The sequence below is a fragment of the Toxotes jaculatrix genome, chromosome 9, assembly GCF_017976425.1.
Source record: "Toxotes jaculatrix isolate fToxJac2 chromosome 9, fToxJac2.pri, whole genome shotgun sequence".
Taxonomy (NCBI): Eukaryota; Metazoa; Chordata; class Actinopteri; family Toxotidae; genus Toxotes; species Toxotes jaculatrix.
Window position 1 is genome coordinate 10,201,975 of NC_054402.1, and position 27,249 is coordinate 10,229,223.

A 27,249-nucleotide genomic window follows, 5' to 3' on the forward strand; every position below is an offset into this window, starting at 1 on the left:
AGAACTTTCCAAAAAGAATCAGCTCTCAATATCTGATGGAAATATTGATGTTCATGTTTTTGTTTGGAGTGCCTTTTTTATGATAGGGATTTAGCCAAAGTGCAAATTTGGATAGCATATAGGTAACAGAAGTGTCTTATTTTTTAATCATTGTTATTATTCCTCTTTTTGATAGGAGATTTTGAGTCACCAGAATGAACACTATGTAAAGATATGGCTAATTTGGTAAATAACCGTGGAATTTTCTTTATTGTCTTTGTATGTATATTTTCTTTAAAAAAAACACACCGAAAACACAGAAAATGATATGATCATTTATCATTTTAATGTTACCTTTTTGATTTACATTTTAAAATTTCTGAATTCTTTTCTTTACAGTTTATTAAAGTCAACAAAAACAAGTACAAATGCCACATAAACATTCTGTAAGGTACATCATCAAGGAAGAATGTGAACCGAAGAAGCACAAACAAACAGTTTTATCTGGTATATATCTCTGAAACAATCCAGGAACAGGCGCATTGCTTTCTTCACTGCTGTATAAACACTGGAGGGATGACACTAACATGAGGACAGTATGTACATTCATCTTACAGTTTCATGTCTCTCGGAGACATTCTTTCAACAATGCTATTCTACATATGAGTTGACAACGTATGACACTGTGGTCGTGCAGTGTGCAAGGTATGATCGACTGCATTACATTAAAAATCGAGAAGTAGTTTTGGCAGCAGACTTGATAACGGGAAATGAACAGTTAAGAAAATAAGGCAACAATAACGCATTTCATTCAAAGGCTTGTTACATTTTGAGTTACAGTTCAGGAAAATGGAGATTGAACAAGTAATGATCAGGATGAAGGACTTTTCTCTTGATGAATGTGACATTAATACAAGACACTTCGACAGTAAGTTGTCAGCTTCTGTTTATTTTATATCTCATGTGGATTGTAGTAAATGTAGGAAAAGTCAGAGAACAGAATAGCATGTCAGTATGTAAATAAAGCCTGTTTAGAAGGGTTGTATATCACATAACATTATATAAAATTTTAACTTCCAATTATTAGTACATCAATTATTATGTATTGATAAAACTTATTACCTTTTATTACAGCGTCATACAATAACAGTCAATGTTATTAAACTCATATAACTGTCTGAATTAATAAACAATTAGCAGTTAGTGTCATAATGTGATGTTACTAGAACATCATACTATGGAAATGTATTGCTTTAAAGATTGTATTACATTTAAACCCATTTAACATGACACTTCATTTACACTTTGACAAGCTACACTATTATCCTACAGTTACTGCCTTATCTGTAGCTACGTGAGTCCTGATAAGTTGGGGCTGAACAGTGAAATAGAACAGACCAAACTAGTCTTAGCTTTAAAATCTTAAAAGTTATAGACAATCAAAGCAGATATGAGACTTTATCAGCACAGAAAGTAACAGCAGTCATTCTAAATGGACTAAATGGGGCAACTCAAGACAAAGCCATTCATTCACTCATTCAGCAGGTGTGGTTTAACACTGTAATCAGTTCTATTGCTGTACAACATGAATGGTGATGTCTGAACAAGCGTAGGCATATTATTGTGTTGTCCATGAATAAAGGGAATAAATTTATTAATGATTTGCACCAGTGACGTGTTTGACTGAGGAAAAAAGTAACCTGCCAACGTGATAAAGGACAGAATTTTCAGTGCAGTCACTTGGTAGATGTCAATACAATAAGACAATATGAAAACACAGAGTTAGGAAACTAAAAATATAAAATCAGTGGTCACATAGACATCGAGTGAGAGACATCACATGTATGAAAAAATATAGAAGTAGAACTCCATGCTATCATGTATAACTATATCATCATTGGCTAGACAATTAATTGGTGGTGAACGTGACACTTGTGTGCAAGTTTATTACACTAAGACAGACTCACTGTTTCTCCTCTCAACCACACACACACACACACACAGTCATACATACAAATGTGTGCAGACTCAGGGGCATACCCCATAGCTGCACAAAGCTAAACCTGTTTATTTGCATAACAGTGACTCAGCTTGCATTACGGTGTCTCAAAGATATGGCTAAGCCTAAATGAAAGGGGGGTTGATGCACTGAAGGGCTAACTTCTGTAAATATCAGCGATAGAAATAGTTCTTCCTCCAAAAAAATAGCAGGCTCGGTTTTTAAATCTTTCATCTTAAACCTATTCTTACTCATATTCAGACATAATAGAGATACTGTATGTGGTAGATGGATGGCCTACTGCTCGCTGGCCTTGCCTTTAAACTTTACCACCATGACGGTGATGTTGTCAGGACAACCACGATAGAAGGACTGGAGGACAATGCTCTTGGCGCCAAAGTGAGGCTCGTCCAGTCGTTCCCTGATAAAGCGCACCGCCTCCTCGTTGCTGAAGGTGTCCCACAGGCCATCGGACGCCAGGATCATGAACTCCGGCTGCAGCTTGTTCAGGTCAAAGGATATGATGTCGGGATCAGGAATGACCACGTTGAGGTTCTTCAGAGGGTAATCGCCCAGAGAACGCGACATGGCCAAGATGCCCTGGACACGCCATGAGCCATTGAAACTGATGAAACCACCTGAGGAGGAAGCCAGAGGAAAAATGTTTGGAAAATGATGAAACAAGAGACGGGAAGTGGGCGGAAAAAAAAGGTGGAGGATGAGAGAAGAGAGGGGAAATGTTAGAAAGAATGTGAGGAAGAATGAGGATAGGACAAAAAAAGGAAGGAGAAACACAAAGATAGGAGGAAGAAGAGAACAGAAACAGATGCTCTCTGTGTTACTGCCATTGTAACACAAGGATAACAGACTAGTTTTTCTACGAACCAGTTGGCATCATGTCTCCTCATTTCTATCCAGTCTGACGCCAATGTGTTCACATCAAAGCACAAATAATAATATGGATCAGTGCCACTGACATGTTTTCACTCAGCCTGTGCTCACCATTAATGCTCATGGAACAAACTGTTTATGTTGGATAAATCTCTATTCATGTCATATCCTGCAAGTACAGCTGCGTGTCCTCTATGGCTTCAACAGATTTGCAAGCAGGGAATTGTACTGGAAATGACTGTATAAGATGAAGACTTCCATACTAGGTCAGGATGCCTCCCTAGTTCCTACTGAGCAAGGCCATCACCACGGTTTTAAATATACTGAGGTTGAGAGTTCAGGCCACTGCAGGCTATAAAATATTGGTGTCAGCTCCCCCCCAAAAAATCCCATTATGTGTAACGTGCTATTATAAACTGTGCTTAAGTAACTAAAATCCCCAGATTCCCAGAAAAAGCAGAGGGCATGACCTCTGTGTCCTCAGTAGTTGCTACTTCAGTAGCTACCGCCTCTTTAGCTGCTTCGACAATTGTAGGGAAGTGTTATGTACAAACTGTAATTAGAAACAAGACTTCAGACATCCTTAATGTCTTTCTCAAGCAGTGTGAGGTATTAACCTAAGCAGTTAGCTGCTGAGAGTGGTAGTTAAGCTAATACATGCATTAATTAGCAAACATCTCTGCCCTCACAATATCATTAGACTTTAATTATTTGCCTTTCCGTAACCAATGGCTATTATTTATTTTAAGTCAGTTTCTTTCAGCATTGAGCATTAAGTTTCAGAGAACAGAACAGAAGGAAGGAAATAGAAGATACTGGTTAATACAAACTAAAAATTACAAATCAAATAGTGGAGGAGGATGAGTCTTAACTCATGTCTTAAATATAATTAATTTGTATTGTTATGAAGGAAATATTGAGTCTGTCTGAAATTACAAAACATTTCAAACCCTTTCTAAAAACTTTTCCACTGTGTTCTGTGGATCTTAAGTCACACTGTTGGTCCAATATAAGGGACATATAATAATCAATTATTGGTGGTAAAATTAACTCCAGTGTTTGTGATTTGACTCTTTTTTAACTGATTGTTGCAGCCAGCAGCTCTAGCATCAAGATGTTGTTGTTTCATACTGAGTTTGATGCCACAGGAAGATCTATGACTGAAGCATTATTAATAAACAGTGCAGAGAGGCTGTGTGAATTTTAATTTTCTTCTACGTGGTTTCTTTTTTCCTACTCGCCTGTCATAGACAACACTTAATTTAGCTTTTAGGAACAGCAGCAGTTTCAAGAATATCAGCTCTCCCTTGTTAACATGCAAATTTATGCAGCAAGTTTCTCCAAAATCTAATCAGATCACCAGCTCTACCTGGGGAACCTGTGGTGTAGGTATAGAGTTTCTATCATTAATTGTTCTTGAGTATCTGTGTTTACATGACTGTGTCAAAGAAAGAGGAGGAAAAACACCACAGTGACAAGATAATGCCACCCCACGAGAGCAGGCTACTATACAAGGAGTTTTATACAAGTGGTTCCTGAGAATTTATATTTAAAACATGAGTACCACAGAAGCTAATCCTGTTTCAGTACCCAATCAGACCATTAGATGGAGATGGTGGGCTACCCTAATAGTGACCACACTGACTGACTAATCTGGCAACATGCCATCAAACTCTCCTCAGCACAGAGAGTATGCAGATAGGGTAGGAGGCAGAATTATGCCCACAGATACACCTTAAATACTGTGCACTGTCTGACTGCATTTGATAACATGCTGCTCTGAGAAAAGATTGTGTTATCAGTCAGTAGGTTTTGATGTCACACTGAGCACAGAGACACAAGATGTGGAAGAAAAAAAAGGATAATGGTGCTTAGCTTTGATCATAAGACTTATTTTAATGCTTTCATGACAACAATCTGAGTTTTGATGTTCCAATCAGCTGAGAAAAGTCTGTTGGTCTGGACTGCAGCTGTTTTCTCACCGGCTTTCTTGATCCTTTTGCGTTCTTTGAGCTGGTAAGGTTTGTGGTCATGCGATAGAGGAATGGCATTGCCGTCTTTATCGCAAAGAACTCCACGTGAGTCGCCGACGTTGGCCACCGTCAATTCCTTATCAGAGAGCAGGGCCACCAGACATGTAGTACCTGAAACAGAGGGAGGGCAGGGAAAGATGGAGAAAGAAATGAAAAGTAAATGAAAATCACATTTGGGAGTGAGTATGGATTAAATCCCATGTGTGTTATTTTCTGCCAATATTTATTATAATGTTCTGTGAAATCAATAGAGAAACTTTATTAACTTAATTTTAATTACGGATAAAATAACTAGACAAGGTTGCCTGTTACTGGCCAATCCTGAAAATCAAATATCTGACAAATCAATATAATATTACATTTATGCATAAATCATATAAGAAGACTAAGAGTCTACAGCCACACTTGTGGCTCTGTGAGGCTGTGCTACGACACAGCGGTCGAGCTAAATGCTAACATCAGCATGCTATCAGGTCATTAATGACAACTCTAATTTGCTGATATTTAGCAGGTATAATGTTTGCCATGTTCACCATCTTAGTTTAGTCTGTTAGCATGCTGACATCTGCTAATTAGAGCTAAACACAAAATACAGCTGAAGGGAATGCCTTTACCATTGCAGGTATTTGGTCAGAAACCAGGGAACTGGACAATTAAATTTTTCTTTTTTAACAATCAGGGGATCACAATTCATCCTGAGGTGGATATCAATGTTTCTATCCAATTTCATGGAGTTCGATCTAATAGCTGTTGAGAAATTTCAGTCAAAACATCAAACCTCACGAGGGTGCGGCTAATGGAAGAATCAGGGGATCACGAAAGTCATTAGGATTCATCCTCTGGGTACCACGAGTGTTTGTACAGAAAGTCAGTGCAATCCATCAAATAGTTTTTGAGTTGTTTCAGTCTGAACCAAAGTTGTGGACCAACCGACAGACCAACACTGCCATCCACAGGGCTACCAAAAAATAATTCATTACAGCCATAAGATAAGAAGATCAGAGTCCTGCTTTAAACACACAGTAAATATCATCATATCACCCAACCCTAACTCATAGCAACCTTTGTTTAAATTTAAGAAATCTAAAGAGAAAAAACACTTCTTCAATGCACAACCTCAGAATAAGCAAACTACTCATCTAACAGACACACCTCCCTCCTGCTCTAAAGTAAAACACATGAAGCCGTGTGTAAGCAACGCAAAAACTCTTTGAAGCAACTTCTCCTCCTTGCACCACTTTGCTCAACACTTTCATTTCTTCTCCTCCTTCCTCTCTTTGTTTAGCCTCCCAGCCAGGCAGAACAGAGTCTGGACTCGGAATCTGAGGCCTATTGTGTGAGATCCAAAGTCCTGTAGAGAAAGAACAGATCTGCCTGTTTAGCCATCTGCTCACACAGAGCAAAGACAAAACTGGAGAGAAAAGGGAACAGAGGAGAGGAAAACAAAAAGGGGAGAAAGTAGGGGGGGGGGGGGGGTCCTACTGGCCTGGACCACCGGGACAGAGTGCGAGGGGTGGTGCACGGAGGGAGACAGGAAATGAGACCTACAGTAGAGACACTATCAGGATTTCAGTGGAAAGACTAAAACTTTCAGAGGAAAGACTAAAACAAAGCTGGTTTAAATGTCAATGTGGCGATGACCTACTAACTTTTGAAACTTTCCTTTCAAGTTCCACATCTTGGTGCAATGTTGACTGACTGAGAGCTTATGTCACAGGTGTTTAGTGTTGAGCAGAATGAAATGAATCTATCTCCCCCCGTGAAGAGTTCTTCCATTCGTTTCACAGTTACTCTGTCATAGAGCTGGTACAGTCAGTATGTGAGGAATGAGGTGGGAGAGAGGTGTAACACAGGCAGCAGTGGATGCAGATGAAATGAAAAGTGAGAGGAGTAGAAGAGGGGTGGAGAGCTAGGAGAAGGGGAGAGATATGAGGACAGAAAGAGAAAAGCGATTGCTTCTCAGCAGGACAATGATTTTATTATTCCCCTTTATGGCTTTGGGTGAGAAAAAAGTGATAAACAGAAAAAACAGAAGGACACAGAAAATAAGAACGAGAAAGAGCACCAGCTGGAAGCGAGGCTAAACTGAATGAAGTGACTATTGCCACCACTTAATTGTAAATGACTTCCTAAATCTTTTACACAGTTTGTGTAAAAATCCATTTCTATTAGTTTCATCATTGTATGCATCCTTAATCCTGCTGCTTGCATCTATCGCTGTCACTGCACTGCGCCATGCTGTCCAGCTAATTATCCTTATCCAGTTCCCATGGCGATAGAGATAATGGACTGAGGTGCCTTACTAGCACACCCTTCCCCAATTAGCCCAGCCATGCCAAGCTCATGTTCAGCATTCCCTATTAAAATGGCACCATAGCCCGAATGCACCCTGTGCTCATGCTAATTATTGGCTTAGCCTGGCCAGGCACACCTTCGACTCTCCAAGAAGATTAACATCTCAGCCCCAGTTAGTCTCCCACTCCAATTTGTATCATGGCACTGATTCACTCTCTCAGAGTTAGCAAAGACACTGTGTTTATGCTCTCAATAATTCTGGAGAGCGTAAGTGTTCATACAAATCCAGAATACATCCCATGGATTTGTTCTTAACCAAGCTGCATTTAGGTGAGAAATGTGAGGGCAGGACTGCCACCACCCCGCTCTACACGGCTCATTGTCTGCTTTGCTTCAAAGCCCTTCTAAAAACACTACCTGCCCATTAGTCCACCCACAACGTCAAATTTTTTCCCCTTAGAACTTCCGTCCTGTCTTGTTTGCCCACCTCGGACTTTACATTTATAGCAAAGCTATATTTAGCACATGCATCACTTTGTATTTCTTTATAAAAGTCTGTCCAACAATCTGAATTTTTATGCTTTATGTCACTGGGAAGCATTAGACAGGCAGTGCTTTCTGTACTTTATAGTTTTTTTTTGTTCCATTCATTTCTTTCTGTCCTAAATAATTAGCTGCCTTGAGGCCAGCGTCAGTCTTTTTGGAGCCCAAAGTGAGATTTTTTTCTTTGGGCTACAGTATAAATTTGAACTACTCATTCATTTCTCCAGTGTGTTTCTTCTTACTTTTAGAATTTTTATGTTACAAAACAGGAGGTTGGATAATTGTTTGTCATAAACTATAGTGACATTCAGGTCATATCTGGGCAAAGCATTTTATTTGACAGACATCTAAGTGTCTCTTCTAATTGTGCAAGTTGGTTATGGACACATTGTGAAGTTAATCTTGTGGCTCAGGAAGTGGTTTGAAAGACCACTCCAACCAATTTAGCACTTTACTCCTATAACAATGTATGACTCCTGATGGACAGTTAAAAAGAGGATCAAAAATCGATGCAACAGAAACAGAGATATCGTCTTTTTTTATTCCAGGCATTCTTCTTCCTAGTCAAAATCTGGTGCCTACATCATCCACACTGCAACTTGACTGCTGACAGTTGTCTGGGTTGTCTTGTTGAGCTCACTTTTTTCTAACTCTACACCCCCACATTTCTATCTTTTTACATACTTGAAGTCTTCAACTCCAACCAGCATCAGAGTTGGTGAAGCTACATTTGGAACCCAAAAACTTTTCTTTTTTATTTAATCATAGTCATTGTAATTCCCAAGACCAGTAAATCTGTGGAGTTCCCCTTTAAGATAATCAATCTCCCAATCTGCTTCCTCTTCACACAACCAAGTGAGTGCAGAAAGATTAAAAAAAATGTGCTTTACATACAACTTCAAACACAAAAATCTTGAAGGAAATCCTTGAGTTTCACAGGCTGAGGTCAGACAGTTGGACGATTGTTGAATCCAACATCAAACTTGCAAAGATTTAAAACTTGTTTAAAATAAGAGAGAATTCATCACAATGAAAAACTTACCATCTTCATGTTTTTGTTTTTGCTATGGAATGGTCCTGCAGTCATGCAGCAAGCAGGAACTGCTATAAAAAAATGTCTCCTTTGTGAGTGCAGGAATTTCAGGCACTGGAAATTTAAAGTCGACTGCCAAAAACAACTGCAATGATGAGCTGTGTTGTTATATAACAATAACTGTCATATCTCATATGTCAAAGCCTGTAAAACATGTTTGGTCTTTGTCAAATGTTTAATCAACATTGTGCACATGTCCCTAAACTACACATTTCCCAGTGCACTTTTAAATGGGCTACACATTGGTAATTTAAAAAAAAGTTTTTCCATGTCTTTTAATTAAATTTAACTGAACTTCCTTCCAAGAGGCATTTTGTCTTTTTTACAGATACACATTTTTAAATGTATCTCTGTAGTCATTGGAGCACTAAAGCTGGACACATACAACATGTCATTCGATATGCCAGAATCAGCATCAGTGTGATCAAGACACTTTTTCTGCTATCAAGTATGTAAAGCTTGTAAAGCTTTATCAGTTTTTTTTTTCATCTTTTATTGTACATACCCACATCCTTTATTGGGTACACCAGCTGTCTAAAACTCCTTATTGGAACCTATTATTTAACACAGTGTCATGAGTGAGTGAACCACACAGCAACATGGACAAATAAACAACGGCCATCAGTTTCAGTTAATTATAATCCATTCTGACAGCACGTGGATCCAGTTTGGGTGGTCATTTTGTCTCTATTTCAGTATCACAACACAGAACAGTACAGAGAACTGTGTTTTGTCTTGTTTTGATTGAAATTACTTGGTAGTCTTCAATGGCCTACACAAAATTTTAACAGTTCCTCTAACCCGTCTATCAGGCCAAAGCTAAGGCCATTTCCAAAGGTGAAACAAAGGGATCTGTTCATTACTGTCATATGAATCACATAAACTGAATTATTTAAGAACTGCTCTGACCTTTCGCCATTTAACACATGGTGTGAAGTTGTCACTCTACTTACTATGCCTTATTAAAGTCAGATATATAGATAGATAGATAGATAGATAGATAGATAGATAGATAGATAGATAGATAGATAGATAGATAGATAGATAGATAGATAGATAGATAGATGGATAGATGGACAGATAGATAGATAGATTCCTAATATTCAAATGTGACAGAACACTTTGATACCAGTCCATCTACACTGTTTGCACTGGTTATAAGACCAGTGATGATGTCATTATTTGGTGCCACCAGAGGTCAAATGTTGTTGTACCCTGGTCGGCAAACACACTGAACTAAAGGAAGACTGCAGAATTTGAACAAACTCCTGCAAACATACTTGGAATGAGCAAACATTTAGTTAAAGCGAAATGGTATGTATAGTGCTTTTCTAAGTAATCAGACACTTCAGAGAAAAACAATGATCTAAACAAAGATTACCGTCACTGGAGTCAGAACGCAAACATCAAATGACTCATAGCAATAAAGAAACCACAGAAAATGACATCAACTTTCAGCTAAAATAATAGCAACAGCAAACAAACAAACACAAAATGACTGGTACTGAACAAAATGGAGCTTCACTCTAAAGGGAATCAAATGATGAAAGCTAAAGAAAACGGGTGTGTTTTGAGTACATTTATATTGTCTCCGGCTGTTCAAGAAACAGTCTGATGTACATTTTTAACCAGGGAAGAATCATATAGTTATTATAGTGATATACTGTAAAATGATACAATTGCAATGCATCATCAATAGTCTGGCACCAGTAATGCAAATACTTCCTGTTGCATTACTGAGGCAGAAATATTTCCTTCCTTCCAGAAGATGCTTGATTTCTAAAATATTCTGTTTTCTGGTAGTTCTGCCTTTTGCCAGTTTGACACTGAAATGATGCCACGTGTTCATGCTGCAGCTTGTTAAGAGGGCTCAGTGTCTACACACCCAACTTTTGTCTATAAAACATAAAGAACTTCGTAATGCAGTTAATAAATAGAGTATACAGCATGTTTAATTCCTGCTTTGTAAAAAATATATCCTGCATATTTAGGATGTATAGTTTTCTCTTTCTCTGGAGGTTTGATGATGATTATTTCTGCACATATTTCCATGAACTAATCTCTAAAATGTTCTAATCTTAAACATTCCTTATGTTTACTTTGTAAGACATAAGCTTGTAATCTACTGAGGATCTACTGATTACTGGACTAAAACACTACTAATGAACACTTGTGTGTGGCTGCGTGGGGGCAGACATGTGCTGAGAGACATGTCACACAGCTACATAAAGGTTAGTACCAACAGAATACACGCACATTAAGGAGACTGTTTCCATAACAGACTCTAAGCTCCTGGGCATTCCATCAAAGTCCCATCTCCCTTATCTTTCTTTCAAGCGCCTTTGTTTGCTGATAAACAACAGAGGGATGAACGAACAGGGGGGTAAATCTGATATGCTGTTGTCCTGGGGACAAAGAGCTGAATTGAGAGTATATCTCTCCATTTTCCCACTCTTCCTTCCCTGCCAGCATAAGCGTAGGGATCTGTGCACCCTAAACGATGCGATTGTTGAATCAGATTCAGGGACAAGAATGCACAACAATTACCTGATCAGCAGAACCCCCTCCCCGAGTCACTGACAAGAAAACAAAATCAATCCCTTGCTGTCTGATCCCGAGGACTAGACAACGCAAAGGCATTTTCGCTGCAATGGAGCTTGACTGTAAGTTTATTTATAAGCTCTGTGCCATCCCTCCTTGCTGTGCTGTCCAAAAAAAGGATGATAGAAATATAGAGGGATAAGGAATAAGATAGGAGCAGATGGGGAGTGGTAAGAATCTTTGGACCCTGGATGCAACAAGTCACATAGCTTAAGAGCAGAAGTAGGCAGAGGGATCAGGAGGGGAGATTTATTTGGTGGCTGTTTTGTGAGCAACACAGATCAGAAAGCTGATGTTTATCTGCAGCTGGGGAAGCAGCAAAGGAGAGGAGGATAAGGATAAAAGAGGATGAGGAGGTCGAGAGCAGGTGAGTGCAACAAAAGGTAACGCAGCTGCAGCATTTCAACCTTTTCTGAGAGGTAATAATCAGTCGTTGCCTCCAGACTGGGCGCTCTGGGTCTGGCGATTCTAATTCTCCTCTTTAACAATTAATGTATCATATGACCGATCATTCTCATGAGGATGTGAGGCCTTCTCAATGGCCCTTTCATACCAATGACCCCCTCAACAACTTACATGTGAGTCACATATCAGCAATCTGTGCAGGCTGCACATTGTTCAGACTGATAATCTAATTGTAAGCTGCTGCATTCCCTTTCCCCTCATTTCTTTTTCTAAAGGAAAACTCCAGTTCACAGCAACTTGAGTCTTATTTTTCGTAGTTTTAGTCAACATTTCTGTTAGCTGTGATAACAATACACTCAAATCCACACCGACGGGGTAAGAAAAAGAAGAGTTCAGATGATCTGCAGACAAGCAAACAGTTTATATAAATTTATGATTTAAAACTTACATTTTTAAATTAAATCAGGGCCCCTGGTGGTTTGGACATTAACAATCATAAATGGGCTTTAACTTTTTCTAGTCTTGTAAATAACCATTATTAAGAGCTTTACACTGAAAGGCACATTCATACATCCCATTCACACAGTGATGGCTCGGGGGGGGTTAGATTTGGGGTTCAATATCTTGCCCAGGCCACATGTGGACTCAAGTGGCTGGGGTCCAAACTACCAACCTTCCAATTACTGGACCTTCCGTTCTACCTCCTGAGCTGGCAAATGATGAACATCCTCTGTTCAAATTTGGCCAGTGACTTTTGTTGCATCCTTAATGTCTTTTAATCTTATTTCACATCAGCTTTCTACTGTAATCTATCTAATGCACACAATGAATGAACTAGGCGGTTAATCTGTAAACTGTGATGGATGTATGGGTAATAATTTTACCGTTCACATTAATTTTCTCTTACAAATAAGTTTGGCTGAGCTCAGGGTTTGTTTTGTTGTCTCAGCATTTGATGTAGTGTGTGCAACACTACAAATATGTATTATTATAATAGCCAAAACTTTCAAAGTAGAACCAAGGTTATATGGAACAAGGATTTCCATTTAAGGAATGACATTGCTTAATGTCTCCGTCATCAGTTACTGCATAAACTGAAAACCCAAACCTTTTCAGTGCGTCTCCAATTGACTAAGAGTCAGTGTAATCAGGGGCACTGAAATGAAAACTGACATCCCACAGGAATACCGAATTCTTGAGGTTGCACTCACTTGTCACTACATTTAGTCTTGGTTATCATCTTATAATCTATATTTCAACTCTCTCCCCTGCATGTTCAACAAACCGATAAAGTTTCGGCCAAAGGAAAAAAATTCAGATTCAGAATTTCCATTGTTAACATATGGCCTTTGGCCTCCTCTAATTTGTCGAGCACCTGCATTTTCTCCCTATAGTATAAATTGTTAAATTACTAGAGGTGGAAGAAAAACCACATAAAGCTCATTACTCTGCTGCTGCCCCTCTCCCTCACTGTTACTGCCTCTCGGATGTCCACAAACCTCTATAAACTTATTTGTCATAATCTTAATAAAAAGGCTGTAGTGGAATCTAGAACAAGTCAAATCTGTTTATGAGCAAAGCTTGTACTTCTCTGCACTGCACTGTATGATTCTGTTGACTCTGGGACTTTTTGTTCTCTTGCTTCTCTCCTCCAAGATTCGTCTCTTTGCCCTCGCTCATCACCCTTTGTTTTGGTTCATGCAGATCGGTCTTTTTCATCATCCTTTGTATCCATGCTCTCATTCTCCTCTCCCTTTGACAGTGCCGCTCTCCCTTTCCTGTCTCTCCTTACCCTTTGTCTTTTCTTCTCTTTTATTGTTCTCCCTTCATTTTGCCTCTCGTACAGGGCTCTTGCTCCTCTCTACTGTATAGCTCTAACCAGCAAAATGTCCTCCTTCCACACATGCATCCTTCCCTCTGACCCCTCTCCTACCACTTTCCATCCATCACTCTCTCTCTCTTGCGTCACCCCTCCCTCTCTGCCTCCCTCCAGAGATAATTACTACAAGCCTTGTGAAGATCAGCTTGTATTTAAACAGCTGAATAAGCAAGGCCTGGGGCTGCTGACAGTCACTATTCAACAACAGTCAAGTGAAACAGTGGAGTAGAAAATAATAGTTTGCATGCAGTATTACAGGGGACATTTAAAAACATTGCCGCAAACAAACTAGTGCTTTCTTATTATGTCTCCAGTAATGAGCAACACCAGTGGGTAAAAATCATCTGCATGTGGCCTCTGCCCTCTAGTTTTGTGGTCACACATTCAACCTGATATATTGTATGAACACATTTAGATCATTGCTAATTAATGAACCATCTAGACAGACAAAACCAATGCAGGAAACACTTGAATATATCATGCATATAGTTATGTGCAGATGTATTTAAAGTTCAGGGGGATTTTTTTCAGGCTGTTGACATGTTTAACAAACAAATACACACAAACCTGCTTCATTGTAAGTGGCAGAAAGCTTGTCCAGCATTTCTCTATCCAATGACAGGATCTGCTGCTCCAGGATGGAAGGATAGGAAAGACCACCTCTCTCCTTTTTTTCATCTTTCTCCTTATCTTTTTCTCTGTCTCGCTCTTTCTCCCTTTCATAGGCCAGTAGCTGCTGGCGGAGAGCCTCGGGCAGGTGGGCCTTGGCAAAGTCAGCAGCAGCCTGATAATGGAGAGCAGAGGGAGATGGAAAAAAAAATACATGCCTGTAGATAAAAATTGGTAAGGTCAAAAACACTATTAGAGGCTTAACCAAACATTTTGATACATCCTCCATGTTGATGGCAAGTGTTTTTCTTTTACACTCCCCATGTTCAAGCGGTTACCTTATTCATATGATGCTTATGTCAATATTTCCAAATGGATGGGGCCCGGCTGACTGGACATCAGAGGTGTAATGACAATTCTTGATTCTAGCTTCTCAGTTGTGAGGATTTTCTGCTTTTTTTTGTTTTGTATCATCATAAACTCAATGGATGCAAAGAGAGAAAAGCTAGCCTGGCTCGGCCTGAAAGTAAAAACAATCTGCAAATCAGTAACTCTAAAGCTAATAAATGAACATATCCTGTTTGTTTAATCCATACAACACACAAGTTTCCCTGAATTAGCAGCAAAAAAGCTTAATTCCCAAAATGTGTTAACTATTTCTACATTTTTGAGTGAATTTACTTTAAAAAAAAAAATATTTTATATGTGTATACACATACACAGACAACACTGCCTTTGGCAAGTGGCATATACAGCAGGCTATGGTGGCAGTAACCTGTGTAACCTTTCTGCCTTGCTGAAGCAGAAAAATCACAGATAAACAGAGATAAAGAAAGAAAAAGTGCATCGCCAATCAAACACACACAAGCCTACACTCACACCCCGCTGTGGGATACAGCTGAGCTGGAGAGACTGTATCCTCACCTCTATCCATTTTACTCTAAGGATAACGCCAACTAAACTTTTTTTTTTTCACACTTTCCCGCTGCTGTTTCAAAGCAAATAATGCCTCCCTACACTGCCTCAGTGCCAAACAGGCAAGACAAGCCAGTCCAAGGTCATTAAGTTCAAAAAGTTCAGGATACAAATGTCAGATAATGTTCTGCTGACATGCAACTGATCTGCAGCATCCCAGATTTATATAGCTCATATTTCATACATGCTTTTCACTTGTGGAAAGTCTAACACCTGAACTGATTAAAAAGCTGTTAACAAAACAAAATGAGCCATTCAAGGCTGCAGGGGAGAAACAGTTTGCAATTTCCTAGCACTGAATATCGTTATTTGAGGCCATTTGTCAGAGAACCATGTCTCAAGTGCTCATACACTGTGCCCATTTAGCTCTCTCTCCTATCTATACCTCCCTCTCTTTCTCTCGCCATCTATATGTCATTCTGCTCAGGGAAACAGCTTTCAAACACTCAGATAACCTTGTCTCCTCTGCTTCTTCTCCACATACATGAAAACAAGTCATCTACTCCTCGCTTGTTACATCACATCAGCGTTGTTAAAGCTTCCCTCTCCGAGCTCTGTCACTCTTCCCCTAACTTCTCCACTGACTCCCAAACATTTCCAATGTTTTTCTTTCATAGATGTGTATGAGTCTGTCTTTCTTTCTCTCATTTTCCATTTCCCACAGTCCCTTCACTCTGCTTCCATGGAGATGTCCAGTCCAAAATCATCTGACACTCTCCCTTGCCTGAAGACAATCACCAATGACATACCTTCATCCTGCAGTTACCATGCAGACAGTAAGAGTCATAAACTCAGTTCAAAGGTCATAAATAGAACAGGAAGTCTTTTGTCAACTTGGGTTATACTGTGCCAATTACCAAGCAACTTAATTGTCTGCCTGTCAGTCCTTAACAAAGCACAAGGGTCACAAACCCTTGTTCCCACTACATTTCTTTATCTATTTGACTGCACATGTATGTACCAATCAGTCTTTGAGACAGTGACTGCATGTGTGTCTAAGCTTGGGAACAGCAGACAGCCTTTGCAGAATGGGAAATGGAGGCTGAGTCTTGATTATCTGACCATCTAACCTGCTGGCTAATCAGTTCGACACATTGAACACCTGGCTGCAGCATCTGCATCGGCTTAAAGGATGAAAGAAAGAAAGGGGGGATGATGGAGGGATAGCAGGGATGGATAAGGATGAAGACTGTGGGATAGAGGGATAAGGACAAGATGGCAAGGATCAAGGACAGTGATACAGGAGGGAACAAAATGGAGCATGAGATTAGAGGTTGGCATAAGAGCACAATGGAGGAATGCAGGAGAGGAAAAAAATGAGAAGGTAGAACCAGAATGAAAGGAATATATCAAGGGCTGACTTTCATGTGAGAGCTATTCTAACTGGAAGAGACATACTGCAAGCAGCAAACCCAATGCACCGCAGCAGAGAAAGTGAATATGTGCTGAAACAGAACGTGCAGTGGAGAGGAGATTAAGATGACGAGTTGTTACTTGACCATGGGGAAAAAAATTAAAGAGAAGTGTGTGTGAACAAAAAGTATAAAGGCCTGTTTGACAGAGAAAAGTTCTAATAACCTGCAACAAGGCAGGGTTAAAGGTGCACTGTTGAGTTTTCTCGTAAGCACACAAAAGTTATTTTTTACATTCAGTGTTCGTCATCAACACACATTGTGTGGTTTAACAAACGTGTTGAGTACATTTCCTTCCTCATTATGAATTTGCCAGTCCTTCACGGTTTACCATGTTTGCTCGCTAGCAGTCCTCTTCTTTCCTGCTTTTGTTGGTGCACTGCCTGCATGCTACCTGGTGAACGGCACAAACATAACAGGAAGCCACTCATAGAAACACTGCTTCGTAATACTTTCCATTGATCAAATTCTCCACAGTGTACCAGTGTAACTGCTGGATTACCATAATAAAGTGTCATGAAAAAAGGGCACTTGCAAGAAAACTGAAAGATTTATGTACTGTATGTCTCAATCTACTGGTAGCCATACTGCAATGTAAATAACTTGCTACTTGATGGCTGTAAATCCGATATTGACTCTATAATATTAATATCTGTTTAGTCTCCTCCAGATCCTGAGGAATATATGCTTTTTAGCTGCTAAATGCTACACAATGTTCATCAGGTAGTCCGTAAGTTTATCTGTATGCCAAACCTTGGTTTTGCACTTCAGGTGCAAAGCTTTTTTTGCTGAGAAGAGCTTTTTACTGCAGCTGGCAATGACAGTGAAAGTGAACCAAAACAGTAAGAAGAAAACATTTATGAAGCTGGAGCTAGCCAATGACATTTTTGCTTAATAAGTGACCTGAGTTAATCAAATATCCAAATCTCTGGATCAACCCATTACCCTTCCCATAATTTCAGTTTTTTTTTTGTTTGTTTTTTTTTGCTGGAGCAGAAAATTATTATTGTGACTCCAAGTCCCAACACAGGAGCGCTGGCTCAGAGTGCAATCAGTCATGGCTGTGCAATGTGTCACATTGGTCTCTCCTTCACACCAGACCTCACTTGCACCACATAAGTCCCTTCACAATAGCCTGTATACACATGCAATAAGTACACAAAACCACAGACACAAACACACATGCCTTCCTATCTCAGAAGGGCCACCTACACACTTTCACCTTGCATCATCTACCCCATTACCCAAACACACCCTCCTGACTGCTAACTGTGAGGCACTCATATGCACAGCCCAACAGAAATAGTCAGGCCTTTTAAACACTTCCATCCATCACATCGCCCGGCCAGAAGAAATGAGGAAAGTCATCCGAGTTTTCCTTTAGAATCACCCTGAGGGAGTTTCATAACCGAAGTAGAAAAATCTCTTTCGGCGGTCTCTCTGACAGATCAAGCAGGCAGATGGAGAGAAGAAAAAAGGGAATGGAGGGGGAGAGACAGAGGAGTGTAAGAACCATTCATTAGCATCACTCAAGCACATCATTAAAGAAAGACAGAGAAAAAGAGAGACTGCAGTTTAAAGACAGAACCCCAGATAAGTGACAGAAAACCATCAAAGCAATGAAATACAGAGAAGCCAGTGGATACTACAGAAATGGGAGTCTGGAGGAAGAGCATTTCAAAATATTTCCCTTTGTTGTTTTTATTTCCAATTCACGAGTCTTAAATTACAATCGCAAAACACATCGCTGAGGTGACTACATTTGCCAGCTTCCAGTCCCAGTACAGTATATATTCACTGCAAAATGCTAAATGTTTACTGCTAAAGGCAGTACAAAGGACTTAACTGGTCTTTACCTTAAACAGAGAAAAATTAAAACAAACAGGTTACGTTCATAATTAAAGGAAAGAAAGACATAAACACACGTTTGCTGCCGAAGTGTAGTATGTTTCTCTGCAGGATGACACTGCAGAGCCCAGTATGTCCACAGGGCTGAGGACAGCGTGATCATAGAGCCATAATTTTATTATCTCACACCTGAGCATTGTATGTGTCCAAGATATGTCAAGTACAGGTTGTGAGTGAGAGCGTGTGTCTGTTAAGTTGGTATGATGTCACCGTATCATAAATGGTTGTTGTAAGTTGAGACTTAAAGTTAATTCTTGACCTTGAGAACAGCAAAACTTTTTCACCTCAAGGTCCATTTAGTAGGCGTTTTTGAGTTCAGCTTTTAAGTGAATAAAGACAAAAAGTCCTTAAAGTGCTCAGGAAAATATACATTTAACTGAACATTTATAATTCTATGACAGCTAATCTCAATCAGATGAAGAAGACTGTGAGATGCAACTGAACACTCTAGCAAGAGTGAACCTTATACTGACAATGTTTTGTCAACTACCATTAATAAGCTTTTTATTTCAAAGTTTATTTCAAAGACCTTTCGACCAAATAAATGAATCAGAAGTCAAATCAAATCAAAACACTTTTAACTCAAGTCCAGTTACTTGCTTTCTCTGGGGCTGACAGTTATGGAGTCGTCTCACTTATTCTGTCTGGTTTTAAAATACTGATTTAATTTTTGGAATAGTCCTAAAACAAGTGCTCGCCACTGATGAACACCATAAAATGTGTAATAGAACTGGAAAAAAGTTGGTAAGTGGACTTTAATGTTAAAATGTTTTTGGTCTTTTCTTTTGTTAGAAAAAGAAATCAACCAGCAAGTAAGGGCAAGGGTTAAAGTGGGCTGGAACGATATGGAACGGCGTTCCATTAATAAGTAAATAAATCTGATTGGCAGTTTCATACATATAATAATACAGTGGGTCAGTGGACCGTCAAAAAAATCCATTAAGTTTTTACCGGACTTGTCAGTCCCTTTACCAGCCCCTCTCTGTGTGCCTGTCTTCGGGGTATGCATAAGACCGTGTTGTGTGCATACACATTCTAGGACTTCACTCACAGACGTATGTAATGAGTTAAAATGAAATATAAATCAAATCAAACATAAATAAATAAATCTGTGCATTTATGATAGTAGAGTCATTTTACTTATTCTACTTTTTTGTGAAAGGTTTGAAGTACAATTTGCTGATCAGTTTCATGTAGTGTTCAGATCAGTATTGTGACTCAGTAACTTGCTTCCTGTGTTTGTGTGGCCTTGAAAACACCCTCTTGCACCCAAACACACAGATTCTACCCAGCCATCCCAAAACTATTTCATTCTCCCAGCCATTAAATCTCACCCAAAACCACAACAAACATTTTGAGCACACATGGGCTCAGGGATGGAGGGCTGGGGCGGGGCTGCGGTGGTGGTACTGCTCTGAACTTCAAATCTCCTTTAGCTGCCAAAAGAACTCGCACACACGCACCAACACACATCACTACATCAGTTCAAGAAACATTCAAAAAATAAACCACTCTGTGCAACATTCATATTCAAATACCAGTCATGTCTCAGAGGGTACATGCGACGGCCAGCACCGTGCTGCGTGGCTGACAGTGTAAGGAGAACAGAAATGACTTCTGTAAAGTGAATGAGGATTTCAGAAATGAAAGGGAGAGCTATAAAAGTGGATCAGGGCTGCAAAGTTGAATAGAAGTCCATTAAAAGTGGCAGGAAATGCTTCAGTGCCTTCAGCCTTCAGAGAGACAGAGAGACAGAGAGACAGAGAGAGACAGAGAGAGAGAGAGAGAGAGAGAGAAAGAAAGAAAGAAAGAAAGAAAGAAAGAAAGAAAGAAAGAAAGAGAGAGAGACATGAAATACTGCCTCTTGGCTAAACAGAGTCAGGTCCAGCTCTTTTCTCTCCCAGAATGTGAAAGAATGAGAGGTGTAAGACTGGTGTGATAAGAACATCTGGTAACCATGGTTACGACTGCCAAAGCCTCCAATTGGCTGAACATCTGTCCCACCTCAGAGGACGCCTCATTCCAAGCCCCCTAAAACTTGCAGCAGTACACAAAGACCTGCCCCTGAGAACAAAGGACCGCAGGTTGTTGGCTCATTCGGGTGCCAGTAAAGCAGATTTTACAGCAAAGGTGACCGTCTAGCAACTCCAGATCTGCCACTCTAAACACATACACAGAGAGGTATGCACTCACACTCAGTCACACAAACAGTGACATATCTTGAGACTCTTTACTCATAAAGTGAAGGGAACTATTACGGAGGTGATTCGCATTCAGGCAGTGAACAGGCTCACAGCCATCAGTCTGCCTCTCCACTCCTAATACACACAACACGGAGTAAGATCTCACTGTGTGTCCTTCCCGCGACAGCGGGCCCATTAGAGGAGGTGAAAACTCATATTAAACAGTCTATTAGAATGAGGCTGTCTGGTTGATCCATAGCTTCCAATAGCCTAACCTTGTAGTAAGAGCACCCCATCAGTGTCTATGGCCTGGACACCGACTCAATAATAGACTGATGTTTAGTTTATAGAAGGGATGCTCAGCAGCATCATTTCCAAGATTCTGTGATGCCAGACCATAATTCATGGAACGGCTGAAGCATCCAGACATTTGAGCTCCTTGCATTACAGCCTGACAGATACTGGATATTTGCTGATGATACTGATATTGATCTCTGAGAGTTAAAAAAAAAAGGTTATGATGTATTAGCCAATATTCATAAAACAGATTTTTATGAATAAGACTGATATTGACTTAGCATAAGACAACAGACAAGTGCATTTGACGATATGCTGGGCTGTTTTTGTTCATATCTTCCAACTGTTCGGACTCTCTTCAGCTGCAACCCAGGATAAGGTGTTTAAACTTGTGTCGCAACAACCAACTGTATTGTGTGCACCATACATAAACAAACCATTAGCTGGCTTCAACTCTACTAACAAACCCTGACATTTTATAGATTCATGGCGAACTAGACAGCTAATTTAGCAACAGAATGACTGCAAACATACCATTTACAATGGCTGGCAGTGATAAGGGAGTCTTTTACTGACTTGGTTATTGACAGGTTTAAGAACCTAACCATTTAATAGCAACCCAATCGAGTCAATCTGATGTAGAATGAATGACATACAGTAGCTTCAAATATAAATGCCTAGCTAAAATTAATGCAGTCTAACACAACAGTTCCACAAAAAATCCCATCTTCATGATGGTTTCAATGTTCAGTTTTTGTTGAAACTGTTAAACAGATGTTGATTCAGCTGTATGGTTCAGTTAAAATACATTGCATTATGCTGACAGGTGTTCATATTGTTTTGTCCACCCTCTTGAAATTAATGGGGGTAGGCTAAACAACAGACACCTCTTTGTGCAAAGCAAATTATATACAGTAGTTTAACAGCACCACAAATTGCAGCCTCCAAAATGATTATCTTTTGAGTAATACATATGCACAAGTAAATGAGCACCTTGCAACAAAAATCAACACTTAACAGACCCACAAACTCTGAACACCGTCACCAGTCTGTTTAGCTGTAATGAGGTCTGCCAGCTTACGTCAATAAATGTGTTGAAAACAATAGTTACAGTGCTTTTAGGTGGACAAATCATGCCATGCTTTTTTCTAAATTACCTCAAAGACATCTTTGCACCTCTTTACTTCCATTGTTACGTTACCCATCAATGGACATATACGCACATACACACCTGTGATTAAGTAAAATCAACCAATGATGTCTACCTGACAAACACAACAGCTTCTGTGTTTGAGTAACATTATTTCCTTCTATATTCCTCTGATAACAGCAAGAGAACTGCTGCCACTTCTAAAGCAAAAGACAAAAAAAAGATCACTTGAAATGTTAAAGGGTTAATCTGTAAGAATTGGCCAACTGTCAAATTCATACTCCAAATAAACAGGGGGCAGAATATTACCAGAAAGCTGGCGTGTCCAACCCAATCGTAAGAAACAAGGAACTGCCCTCTCTGGTCCCTCCTCCTCTCTAACATGCTAGCTTCAGCAGATATCCCTGTAGCACAGTATACAGAAGTCTTTCACATAATGGCAAAACTGTTGTTTCTTCACATTCTAATGATAATCTTAGTTATTTTTTGTATGTTATAAACTAAAACACTTACATATTGCCCCTTTAAGTGGAAAGGCACAGAGGTGCTGATGCTCAAACATGTCCAGCATGGCAGTATAACACTCACTCTTCCATCTCGCTGCCCTTTCTTTAATGCACACATATCTACGCATTGCAGACACACCAACAGCTGCCACAGCATAAATGTGGCTCCCATGAAATGTAATGCTAGTCGTTAAGCACGGCAGCCCTGTAATTTCTTGGGTAACTATCTACATAGATCTCAGTGCTAAGCAGCAGTATTGCAGAGACATAGCCTTGTTCTGTGTGCGCATGTCGCAGACCGATAGGAACAGTTATTATATTTGGCCTAGGTGATCCACACATCACATGCCTGTCTCACAGAGCGGAAGGGGTGGCAATTAGAATAACTCCAACTGGCATAAATCAGCACAGGCCATAAACACTACAGTGAGGGAGTAGAGAGTGATGGAAGTGAAAAAAATGAAATGAAGAGGTGAGAGGGAGAGGTGATAAAACCATTTTAGATGTGCACTCAGGTGAGAAAAACGAGGGGCATGAGAGGAAAAAGGATGGAGAGAGAAAGAATGAGAATGGAGAATCACGTCCAACTCGGATCTGCATCCAAATTTCTTGGAGGTATGCGACTGATTAAAAAACACACAGACACACACCCACTGGCTGTGCTTCCAGACACTCATTTATAAGCTTTTGTCAAACAGCTGCTTTGCATGGACTAATGTTTTCTTTTTCTGCTATGTACGAACTCTTTCATTACTTCCATCTTGTGGGAATTAATAAGATGTACAACAGATATATATATAACCAGAAAGAGCATGACTGACCACAATTGAAATTATTTTCAAAGTGTCACTTTGGATGGGTGGCAAATTTCTGGAGCCCTCTCTCTCTACGTAGACTAGAACACGGTGTTACTGTGAGAAGGTGGCGTTTTCATGTTGTGATCTCAGCACTCACAGTGCTTTGGATGCTTTCTCACCCTCCACCCCCAGTAAGTCTATTATTACCACCAGCTACCAACAACAGCCCATAATCCCCCGCCTTTACTACTGCTGCACGAAAGCCAGTGATAATTCTTAAGAAATATTACACATTTCTACTGTATTACTTAGCAAAGATAACTTCCCACGAGTCTCCTCTTCCAAGTCTCCTTTGAAAAACTAAAGACTCTAATCATATTCACTGGAGAGGAGGAGGAGAGGACTGCAGAAACAAATGAAGCACTGCCACCAATTTGCAGGGTCAACATTTCCAGTGCATAGATGAGCCTCTGTCTTTTAGGCAGGCAAGACGCATTATTGATTGTTTAGTGCAAGCCAAGGAAATATATACTATAAATGATAGCCCTATCTGTCTTATTAATATAACAGCATAGTTCTGATTATGTTATGTCACATAAGTTTATTGATCAGTGGGGAGCTGAAAAATTAGTTGATTAATTAATTAGTCGACAGCTTTTTGAAAACAACAAATACGGTTACAACAAATATTTTCAATTTGTTCTTAAAAGAAAACATAATCTGGTAGCAATTACACTTTTCAGCTGTCTTGCTGGACATTGACTCAGGCTGAAGAAAATTGTGATAGCAATTTTCTGACATTTCATCGATCAAACAAATAATTTAAAGTAAAGACTTTGAGTTCTGGGAAATATGGACTTTTTTTCTTAATTTCTATGTACAAGAGAGCTCCTTATTAATCAAGAAAAAAAATCATCAACAGATGACAGATTAATTGATAATGAAAATAAACCTTGCACCACATAAAGATAATCATAACACATACAGTGGTGGCAATCAGTAAAAAGAATCAACGGACTCACATTGACAAGTAGACAGAAAATTGATAAAGTCTGAATATTGCCAATCCCTAGCAAAAACACAGTTACATTTGATGCTTATCATACAGAATTATGACAGGAAGCAGACTAAATTATTGCACATTTGCAGCTTTCTTCAATGAACAGATGTAAGGATAGAATGATGACTCTTTCTGTTCAGGACCCAGAGGGCTTGGCTAAGCACTTCTCATATATCCATCAGCTCACAGATGTCCTTGTGTTGAGGACAGAGTCAGTACTACTAAATGTATGTTTCTGAAATACATTTGTACATAACAAAATAACATAAGAAAAGTTTTATACAGACGCCTGACGGCTGCAAACGTATGTTTGAATCAGGATTCAAGTGCTGACGTATAGCCAGAAGAGAAGAGAAGAGAAGAGAAGAGAAGAGAAGAGAAGAGAAGAGAAGAGAAGAGAAGAGAAGACTCTAATCAAATATAGATGCTTGGTCTCTCCATAGGATTGTCCTTTGGCATCTATTAGAATTTCACTTGTCCTTCAGACCCCAACACCTACCTCTGGTCTATTTTTATACACAGCCCTGCACGATTTCTGTGTGTGCGTGGAGTATACTGCTGACATTTACTTGTTTTCATCCTCCCTTTTGCTTTGCAAGAAAGAAAAAACCTGGGGGAGTTTATTTATATTACAGTAATCAGCTGCAATATTCTTTACATGCAGAGTTAAATGCTGTCCTCTCTGTTTTCTGGTTATTTGCGGAGACCTAAAAAACAAGCTAAAAAATGCATTCTTTGCAAATAAAACCCATATATTTTAGAGTACAGGGATCCTTGCTGCATCTTCTCTTGGGCCAAGAGGTTGAAGAGTGCCTGAAGGCTGGGCAACAAGTCAATATTACCAACTATTGTCTCTCCAGACTGAAACAAAATTTCTGTGTGTGCACCACAGAAATTTTACATTGGTCGCATTTCTCACATCTGAATGAATGATAACTGAACGTTGTTTTTTTGTTTTTTTACTTTAATCAATATTTCTTTTTAATAAATCCTTTCAGAGTTTCCATTCAGAAAGCTATTCAGAGTTGTGCGCAGTGATTCAGAAGTCTGGACACAGGTGAGAGAAGTTTGGTTTATTTTGTGAATTTAAGATTATTATTTTTTTCTTTTTACAACTCACTTTTATTTGTCAAAGTACTATCTAAAAAACTGCTTGGGCAGTTATACAGAAATGACGGCATCATAATGTCACTAGTATCTAAAAGGCAAAACACAATCTAACAACTCAAATCAGATTTAAAGGATAGGTTCACATTTTTCAAGCCTAACTTAATACAATGCAAATACTGTATATACATTAAGAGAGTTATCAGTATCATTCTTCTTGCCCATAGTGGCTGTGAAAAGATCCGTTCCTAATGCAAATTCCAATAAATATGATGGGGGACAAAACCCACCATGTTCACTGTGTACAAAAATGCAAAGTTTAGCTGTAGTTCTTTTCACAACCAGACAGAGAGAACAATCACAGCAAACAATAGCTCTCTCCTTTGGTTCTATTTTTTTCAACAGCTGGTTTAGCACCTAATCTAGCTGCTTTTTCTCACAGTGGTATTTCACAGTCTCTTATTTTACTGTACTGTCACACACTGAGCTTATTTTATCCATGTGCTTGGAACAAACAGCAGGATGTAATACAGTGACAGAGTTGTGAAGACAGCAGGCAAAAGTTTAAAAAAAAAAAAAAGAGTGATTGAGTGTTGCTCTCCCTCTTTTGAATGTGGGGCACAAAAAGCCTAGAGGAGAGGAGCTAAGTAAATGTCAGCTACGCCTCCCTTTCTCTCTCTGACACACAAACACACACACACCTATCTCAATCTTACACCCTCCCAGTTGCTCATGCACTCCGGGGCCTATAATCTCCCCCTGCGCCCACACACAGATCACAAACACACACACACTTGGCAAGTGTTCTTATTTGTATTCCTGCGATCTGCAGCCTGCATTCTCTGGCAGACACTGATATATCAATTGCATGAATATTCATGCGCTAGTCAGGGTGGCAAGCTTCACCAGCCTCCTCTCTTCTTGCAAGTGTGATTGCGCACATCAGTGTACACACACTCACCTCTCACATTATGGTGGTGCATACCTAAACAATGCTAACCTTCCACATGCACATACAGCACGTGAACACTGAACTGCTTAGAGCTGCCACAGCAGGGTCTTTCATCATAAGCTAATGAACCATGTCAGTGTGTGTCTGTCACCTCATGTGCACACGCACACACACACACACACACAAAATGGATGTCTAAGAAGAAGTGTATCTCTGTTTCCTTCCTGCTGTGATTGAAGCCACTTATCAGACCTGGTTGATTAACTGGTACAGCGGACCTCCTGGTAGAATAATCACACCTGCTTTTGAAAGTGTTTTTTATGTTTGAGCAGCTTCACTGAGGAGGCTGAAACCTGTGAATGTGCACACAGACACACAAATTACACAAAGGAGTATCAGTCTGTCCTTAGATGCCCTTCCTCAGCCATTAAAGACATTAGCTAGAGTCCAGTCTCATCTGAAGGAAAAGGCATTAAAAAATCAGTAAATAATTCAGAATATCACATCTGAAGCTACATTTCTCTACGCAGCCTCACCATTATTGGACATTTTAGTTGGATGCTGAAGTTGTCAAC

At 39.6% G+C, this 27,249-nt stretch overlaps 1 protein-coding gene across 1 annotated transcript in view; it reads right to left on the bottom strand.

Moving 5' to 3' along the window:
- Positions 1-309: 309 nt before the first annotated feature.
- Positions 310-27,249, bottom strand: part of ppm1lb (protein phosphatase, Mg2+/Mn2+ dependent, 1Lb) — a 43,559-nt gene continuing 16,619 nt past the window's right edge. The window contains exons 2-4 of the mRNA XM_041046845.1: positions 14,286-14,502; positions 4,852-5,013; positions 310-2,616 (exon numbers count right to left, since the gene is read on the bottom strand). Of these exons, the coding sequence (XP_040902779.1) occupies positions 2,276-2,616; positions 4,852-5,013; positions 14,286-14,502 (720 nt within the window). The 3' untranslated portion in view covers positions 310-2,275. The remainder of the gene's footprint in view (positions 2,617-4,851; positions 5,014-14,285; positions 14,503-27,249) is intronic.